At 40.7% G+C, this 9,355-nt stretch overlaps 1 protein-coding gene across 1 annotated transcript; it reads right to left on the reverse strand.

The window, feature by feature from the left end:
• Positions 1 to 2,879: 2,879 nt before the first annotated feature.
• On the reverse strand, positions 2,880 to 4,474 carry LOC145824171 (magnesium-chelatase subunit ChlI, chloroplastic-like). Its single transcript, XM_082923785.1, has 4 exons — positions 4,354 to 4,474; positions 3,497 to 3,625; positions 3,071 to 3,423; positions 2,880 to 2,885 (listed from the first exon to the last, which is right to left on the reverse strand). Exons 1-4 carry the CDS (start codon positions 4,472 to 4,474, stop codon positions 2,880 to 2,882), a joined length of 609 nt encoding a protein of 202 aa, XP_082779911.1.
• Between the last annotated feature and the right edge of the window lie 4,881 nt (positions 4,475 to 9,355).

Here is a 9,355-nt window from a genome sequence, read left to right on the forward strand (position 1 = left end):
AGCTAAAACTGTGTCTGATATACTGAAGAAAATGAAACACAGGTGAGACCTCTTCAGATAACTTAGAGAAGATGAAATATGTGAGTGATGAAGGATGTGAAAGTGTTTGGCTCGTTGTCTCTGTCTAACAAGCCCATTATTTCTTCCCGTTGAAGTTATGGGATGGTAATGGCTAAGGATGATAAATAATTCAATGCTCAGATATTCTCTGACATCCATATATGTTTTACCAGTTGAATAATGGAGAAAACATTTATTTTCTACTCTCAGCATCTTTCTGATATAGCAGCTTTGTTCACAGGGGCGTCCGCCTGGATGTCCTTAGTGAAGCTATGTGTTTGTGGGTCATCCACCCGGATGTCCGCCTAGATGTCCCATGAAGTTTCTGTCATCAAGGTTGTTGCTCACGGTCGTCGAGCATATTGCTGGTCTAATGTTTAGAATGAAATTGGACCAAAATGCCTTGGCCGATCATCCGCCCGGATGTTCACCTGGTTGTCCTAAGTAGTAGAACAAAGTGAGCAAATTATGCCTTGGCTGGTCGACCGGCCGGTTGACTGCCCCTTTGTGGGCTCGGCCTCTAGTGTTGCTGCTTCCTAGGCCTAATTCAATACCTGTTTAAACTTCATTTTGACCTTAAAAAACATAGTTAAATACAAGAGAATCATAGATTATAATGATTAAATCAAAACAAAATTATCAAAATCATGTTATTCATACTGTGACTAACACTAATTATATAAAAAAAATATGAGATTAACTGTATTTTTTTAATTTCAAAAATATTAATGTAACTTACCCAAAACAATTAAGTAAAATCTTTTTAAAAAACTCCAAAACCAAACAAACAAAACAAATATTTGGTTTGATTTTTCAAAAAATATTTTTAAATGAGTTTTCATTTATTTTTAGTGATTTTTTAAAATATTGATTCTTTATACTTTTTAGATGCACATGCATATAAAAATTAAAACAAATTAACTACAATATTAAAAAAAAAATCACTAAAAAAAATAATAATTCAAAGAAAAATCTACATAGTACATTTTTGTTTGAATTTTCACATTTTAGTTAAATTTTGTTTGAAAAATCTTCATATTTTAATTAAATTTTTTACTTTATAGATGTATATAATCTTGATATATATACAAAAAAAAAGATTAAAATATATGAAAAAAGATTCATTCAAAGGCAAACAAAAAAAAAAATTTAAATAAAAATGATACATTCCTCTAATTTGAGGGCTCTAAAAGAGTACTAATAATGTGAAAAAAAAAATCAAAGTCAAAATATTACATCATATAAAATCTACATACCAATTAAAGCTACTAGGGGTTGGTTTGGAAAGTGGGTTGGCTTTTTGACTTTTTTGACTATTTTAGCCTGGGCTAAAAAGCTTGGTTTGGGAAGGATTTTTTGGCTTTTTTATTTCTTTGACTTTTTTTGTGAGAGAAGAGTGCAATGATTATGGGTTGGATGTGATATTTTATTTTTTATGACTAAAATAACCTATTTTGTCTTTTATGGCTAAAATAGCCAAAAAAACCTTATATTCTTCTTCCCAAACGGTGTGTAAAACTCTTAATTTAGAGCTCTTAAACTTTTTTTTTCTTTTTGAGAAATGCTTCGTACCACGTTGACCACTAAACAGATCACTAGGGACGTGGCGCCCACGTTGGAAAGACATTGCTAACTCGCCCCCATTTTCTCTCTCTTTCTCACTTATTTCAAATTTTAAATTAATTTTCATTTCAGACATTATTTTCGTACTCTCTCGCTCCTTCCTTCGAGTTCTCTGTCTCTCTCTTCGCTGAGCTCCCTGACGATCGCAGCTGTCCAACCCTGGCAACGATAGAGTCTGTCGCCGACGGAGCCTCCCTCAGTCTCTCTCTCCCTCGCTCATTCCTTCGAGTTCTCTCTCTTTCGCTCCTGCGTTCGAGTTCTCTGTCTCTCTCTTCGCTGAGCTCCCCAACGAACCCTCAGTCACGACGATCAGCGGACTGAGTAACTGACGACGAACATTAAATCACTCACAACAACGATCGGCGGTCAGTTCTCTCTCTCTCTATATATATGTATATATATATAGATCTGTCTTGAGAATGATGATTTGAACCAGCCAAGAAACTCATGGCTTATCATTTTGAAGATTTGAGACTGATGAATTGCCACTCGTGATAGTCCTTTATTTTCTATGAAGCATCTCCTCAGAGTAATTCCTGTTATTGGCATACTTTCCAACAAAAAAGCATTTAACCCTACTCCAAATGCTGCTGAAGTGGAAGCAGTATTTGATGCTCCTCTGGAAATGTTTATAAAGGTTCTTTCTATTCCTGTTCCTTTTTTTGCCTCTAATTGCCAATTGAGTTCAATTGTTTATATAGACACTTATTTCCAATGTTTTGATTCAGGATGAAAATCGAATAGCAAAGGAGAGAGAGTGGATGGGGGACAAAATTTTATATGTAACAGATAGTAAGAAGAAGTATGTGATATGGGGTTTAACGGCCCGGATTTTGATTAAAGCAGCATCGGTTGTGTACCAAAGGCCACCAGCTTTTCTTGAGCAGAACCCCAAATTCAAGGTTCCTAAAATTCTCGACAAAGATATACTATAATGCCTTAGAGCTACTAGTAATATTGTTCTAGTTAGATGAACATTTGTGCATAAAGGGGTCTTGTTCAGGAACCTTGTTCAGTTGAAGAACCTTTAATTCAGTTTTGAACTCATGTATCAAGAGATCTTTACATGTTAACAGTATGTGAATGTTAGTATTTTATTGTCAGAAATACTCTGTAATATTTCAAAATGAAGCTGAAATTTGCTTTGACTATTCAATTCCATAATGCTAAAAAGAATGCTACCAAGGGCACTGGTTCTAAACCTGGAAGCAACAAAAGGTTACAGTATCACAATAGACAACGTCCTCACACAAGATCTGTGTAAATATCAAAATATCTGATGTGTTGATCACTCTGATATCAGTTGACCATAGCAGTCGCAAAACATATGTAAGGTCAAATACACATCATAAGCATATATTGGGCTATTGATTGTACACACACATGCCTTGACACCCTCCGTAAGGGCCTTTTCTATGTCAATTGTCCCACAAACTCTATCTTCCGTGGCATCCAATGGAAAATCAACCATGTTGATTTTGGTATTCACGACTGGAACTTCTTCGCCTCTCACAACTCTTTCTTGGACTTCCATGCCCATAGACTCCGGATCTTCCTGATCAGAGTTAAAAGGATCACCAACAACTACCTTGATTTCAGGAAGTAAATCGACTAAAGACCTAACAGTTGTAGATTTTCCAGTTCCTCGGTCACCCATAGTCATGACACCTCCAATCTTGGGATCGATCACATTTAGCAGAAGGCATAGTTCCAATTTAATAACAATTTTTTTGCTTCCACCTAAAATAAAAAGCACCAGATACAAATTAAACACTGTAATCTGTATCTGAAGACAACCCAAACATATAGAAACATCCATACCTGTTATTGGGCAGGACTGATTTTTTTTTGGCAACGTTAGTAATAGAAACACGGAACTGAGACCTCTCCTGCTTCACTGGAATTACAATCCCTCCATAGAATTTCCTCCCATAACTCTGCCCTAAAATCACAAATTTTCTTTAGAAATTCCAAATTCTGATTTAAAAAAAAAAAAACCCCACGTCTTATCTTCATGACTGTGAGATATGTGAGATATCTGAATGAATGTTGTATTCACTATAAATTGGTTACAAGAGTGATGCTCATTTATAGAGGAAGCACCGAAAGGAGAAGACAAAACTATGTGTAATAATGAAAGTGTGTGAGTGGTGTTTGGCCTTTACAACCGAAAGAAAAGAATCATATGCTTTCTATGATCTATCCTATAATATATTATACTATATACATCATACATTACATGCACATTATACATTAACAGCCCCCCTCAAACTCAAGGAGGAAAAACATCAACCAACTGGAGTTTGGAGACAAGTTCAACGAAGCGGCCAGGAGAATGAGCTTTGGTGAAGATATCAGCAGGTTGATCAACAGAAGAGGTCGGATGGAGATGGACAGTACCACGAGTAACGTGCTGACGAATAAAATGACAGTCAATCTCAATGTGCTTGGTGCGATCATGAAAAACATCATTGTGAACAATTTGAAGAGCACTGTAATTGTCACAAAAGAGGTCAGTAGCACTAGAGGGGGTAACACCCAGGTCAGCAAGAAGCCAACGAAGCCAGAGAAGCTCCTGAGTAGTATCAGCAAGAGCACGGTATTCGGCCTCGGTACTGGAACGAGCAGTAAGAGATTGTTTCTTGCTGCGCCAAGAAATAAGAGAATCACCCAGAAAAAAGCAGAACCCAGTAGTAGAGCGGCGGTCAGTAGGATCTCCAGCCCAATCAGCATCGGAAAAAGCACGAAGCTGGAGAGAGGAACGGGCGGAATAATGAAAACCATGAAACATGGTGCCTTTGAGATACTGAAGGATACGAATTAAGGCAGCATAATGAGGGGTACGAGGAGCCAACATAAACTGGCTGACAATATGAACGGCATAGGCAATATCAGGACGAGTAATAATGAGATAGACAAGACTGCCAACCAACTGACGATATAGGGTAGCATCAGAGAGAAGAGTGCCATCAAGAGGTGTAAGACGACTCTGAGGCTCAAGGGGAGTGGAGGCAGTCTTGCAATCCGTAAGACCAGCACGTGTGAGAAGATCAGAGGTATACTTAGCCTGAGAGAGAAAAGAACCCGTAGAATCATGAAAGATTTCAAGACCTAAGAAATAGCTGAGAGGACCAAGGTCTTTCATCTCGAAATGATGGCTAAGAAACTGTTTAAGGTGAAGAATACCATCGATATCATCACCGGTGATAATCATGTCATCTACATAAAGCAAAAGCAAGGTGGTCCCTTGAGCTGTTTTCCGGATAAAAAGAGCAGTATCATAAGAGCTGAAGGTGAAACCACATTCATAAATAGTAGAGCTGAACTTGGCAAACCAAGCGCGTGGAGCTTGTTTGAGACCGTATAAAGCACGCTGAAGTTTGCAGACCTTATGAGGTGGATAAGTAGACCTAGGGGGAGGTTGCATGTAGACCTCCTCGATAAGAACACCATAAAGAAAAGCATTGGTCACGTCCAGTTGATAAAGATCCCATTGTTAGGAGGTAGCAACAGCAATCAAGCTGCGAACAGAGGTGGGACGAGCAACAGGAGCAAAGGTCTCTTCATAGTCAATACCATATTCTTGGTTAAAGCCTTTGGCAACAAAGCGGGCTTTGTAGCGCTCAATAGATCCGTCAAAACAAGTCTTGATTTTGTATACCCATTTGCAGCCAATGGCAGACTTACCAGGAGGAAGATCAACAATGTCCCAAGTATGAGTTTTGTCTAAAGCCTGCAATTCAGTAGTCATAGATTGCTGCCAAAGAGGATTAGAGCGAGCCTCACGATAGAAGGTCAGTTCATAAGTAGAAAAGCAGTAGAACCAACAATAAAGTCACGAAGACGAGTAGAAGGTTGGGTTACCCGACGCGGTCGAGCAGAGGGAGGAGGAGCCAAAGGAAGAGACTCAGCAGGAGGGGAGGAGCCCGAGGGAGCAAGAGCAGGACCATTAGAGGGAGTAGGGGCATGGGACAGACCAGGAGGCAAGGTGATCTCGAGAGAGGCTGGCAGGGGCTATAGAGTAAGCGGATCAGAAAACTCGAGAGAGGCTGGCAGAGATGGTGGAGTAAGCTCATCAGAAAACAGATCGGTGGAAGGATCAGTAAAAAACAGAGAGGGTAAGGAAACGGACAAACGGAAGAGAGAGAGAGGAAAACATTTTGTGTTCCGAAAAGACCACATGACGAGAGATACGAAGTCGTTGGGAGAGAGGATCCCAACAACGATACCCTTTATGTTCAATACCATAGCCCAAGAAGCAACAAAGGCGGGAACGAGGTTCAAGTTTGGTACGTTCATGAGGTTGGAGAAGAACAAAACAGGCAGAGCCAAAGACCCTAAGGCTGGTGTAAGGGGGATGGGTGCCATGCAGACGCTCGTAAGGAGTGTGATTATGAATGACAGGTGTAGGGATACAATTGATAGTGTAAGCAACAGTAAGAGCTGCCTCTCCCCAAAAATGTTCCGGACAAGAGGAAGACAGGAGAAGAGCGCGAGTAGTGTCGAGAATATGCTAATGTTTCTGTTCAACACGTCCATTTTGTTGAGACGTACCGGGACAGGAACGATGAGGTTGAGTACCATGACTCTAAAGGAAGGAAAGAAAGTCAAAATCTTTATATTCCATGGCATTGTCGGAGCGAAAAAGCTTAATAGTTTTAGAAAATTGTGTGTTAACCATTGCAGCAAAATTGTAATAAAGTTGTTTGAGCTCAGAGCGAGTTTTCATAAGAAACAACCATGTAAAACGGGAAAAATCATCTATAAAAACAACAAAATAGCGGGCGCCGCCCATAGTGGGAGTAGGAGAGGGTCCCCAAATATCAGAATGGATGAGATCAAATGGTGCAAGAGAAACAGAGTCACTTTTATTAAACGACAAAGCAGGTTGTTTAGCAAGTTGACAGGACACACAATCTAAAGCATCAGAACTTACAGGACCTAAATGACCACTAGAAATTAAAGTTTTTAAACGACCAACAGAAAGATGGCCTAAACGACAGTGCCAAAGCTGAAAAGGAGATAAAGGAGGAGCAGTGGTAGCAGTGGTAGGAGTTGTGATATGAGAGGAATCCGGAACATGAAGATGGATAAGTTCGTAGAGGCGTCCATGCTTACGGCCTATCCCAAGAGTTTGCCCCGTCCGAGGGTCCTGCACCAAACAACCAGTATGGGAAAAGATAACAGTTAGACCATGCTCACATAATTGACTAATGGAGATAAGATTTAAAGTGAGACCAGGCATAAGATATACATGGGATAAAGATAAGTGAGAGATGGAAACAGAACCAACATGACTTACAGACAAAAGAGACCCATCAACAGTATGGATAGAAGGAACATGAGGAGTAGAAGAGAGAGGAGTAAAAATAGTAGAGTCAAAGGTCATGTGATTACAACAAGCAGAGTCAAAGTACCAGGAAGTGTTACCTGCAGTGACAGACAAAGCTGTAGAGAGAGGAGTACCGGAGTTCTGCCAAAAATGTTGAAACATGGCTTCGACATCTGTTTGAGAGAAGACTGGAGTGGAAGGATCTATAGGGACAGGGGAAGGTAAATCCTCTGAGGCAGCAGCAGTAGTGCGTTGAGCAGAGATTGGTTTAAACGGAGTCCCAGAATGGTGTGAGGTGCTGCGGGAAAAATGTCCGGGGGAAGGACCATTGCGAGAGGCACGGGCAGGATTGCGGAAACAATCTTGCTAGAGATGACCAGGACCAGTCTTGTTGCAAAACCGACAAAGGCAAACGGGACAATTAACCAGAAGATGAGTCGACGGAAGACTGCGATTTTGACAGTAGTTGTAGAAAGTTGATTTCTGTGGTGAAGGTGGGAAAGGAGAACTCCGAATCTGGGGAGTAGCAAGAACAGAGTCCACAGGGTGTGGATGGAGAGTACCAAACTGGGTTTCCTCTGACAGGAGTTCAGAAATTGCTTGCTCAAGAATGGGTAAAGGAGTGCGATGAATGAGAGATGCGCGTACTGGCTCAAAACGAGAAGTAAGAGCCATGAGAAACTGAACCAAGCGACGTTGGTCACGGTAAGTAGTAAACAAGGCAGCATCCTTAGTACAATCCCATGGAGGTTCAAAAAGAGCGAGCTGATCCCAAACATAATATATTTGGGGAGAGGAAATCATTAATGGTATGAGTTGTTTCTTGGCGCATACGGTGAAGATGACTCAGAAGCTGATATTGGTGAGCAAGGCCAGTAGTCTAATAGCGTTCCTGTAAAAAATCCCAGATGGCCTTGGCTGGAGAGGAAGTAGAGTCAAGTTGGAACCGACCAAACTGAACGTTGATAGATGTAATAGAAGTATTGCGAAACCAAGTAATGATATGATAGTTTTTACTATCCCAATCCTCCAGACGGTCGACATATTTGGCAGCGGATTCCGTGGTGGCTTGGAAGGGTTTGCACACATCCCCAGTGATGATGCACCAAAGTTTCTTTCCTTTGAGGAACCCAAACATAGCTTGTGCCCATAAGACATAGTTAGTCCCGTCAAGAACAACGGAAATAGGGTGGTTAGAGGAGTCGAGGCGATCCATGAGGGAAAAATAGTACTATCGAGGTAGAATCTGAAAAATCCGAGGTTACCAGTGAATTCAGAGGGTCGAAATCAGTGGAAAATGAGTGAACTGACCAAAAAATATGACCAGAAAGGCACTAAATTGGCTTGTCAAAGTGAGTGGACTGGTCTGGTCAACAATTCTGGTCAAACAAGATGATGTCACTGGCTACAGGGATGATGTCACAGGCGCAGCGCATGTTAGCAGAGAAGTGCGCGGCGTATAATAACAGAGGAGAACAAGCGGCGCACAAAAGCAGCTAGGGTTGACGTCGGCTGACGTCAGAAACACGCGGCTCACGTTAGCAGATGAGGCCGCGGTGCACAATAGCGCGGGACAAGTGTATGAGGTGCGTAGAGCGCGTCTGAGAACGAGGAAACGCGTGGCATGAAGTTCTGGCGAGGCGTGGAACGTTGGTTGTTGATGAATTTTGTGGCGTTGGATTCGGCGTGAGGAGACGAAGGTACTGGTGTGGTCCAATATGTAAGTTAGATAAGGTCGAGATATGCAACAATCTGTCAAAATGTGAAACAGACGAGATACACAGCAATCTGCTAAGCAAAAAATGTAGTGCAGCGGAAGAAGAGACTAGGCAAAACACCTACGCTCTGATACCATGTGAGATATGTGAGATATCTGAATGAATGTTGTATTCACTATAAATTGGTTACAAGAGTGATACTCATTTATAGAGGAAGCACCGAAAGGATAAGACAAAAACTATGTGTAATAATGAAAGTGTGTGAGTGGTGTTTGGCCTTTACAACCGAAAGAAAAGAATCCTATGCTTTCTATGCTCTGTCCTATAATATATTATATTATATACATTATACATTACATGCACATTATACATTAACAATGACAAACCTCAAAAAGATAAAGCAACCATGAAATTTACAACTAAAAATGAACTGGGTCTCTGTCGTATAATCTTTACCCAAATCCAAGAATGTAAAGAAATAAAATGTTGCTTTACATATCAATACAGATATACATATAGATATACCTGGGGTTGGAGAGAGAGAATGAATGGGGCACTTAGAGGAGTGAGAAGAAGAAGGACGAGAGGCGAAGAGTGCTGTAGAAGAAGTTCCGAGAACACC

This window comes from Camellia sinensis, chromosome 4 (assembly GCF_055761805.1).
Source record: "Camellia sinensis isolate YWXY chromosome 4, ASM5576180v1, whole genome shotgun sequence".
Classification (NCBI taxonomy): Eukaryota; Viridiplantae; Streptophyta; class Magnoliopsida; order Ericales; family Theaceae; genus Camellia; species Camellia sinensis.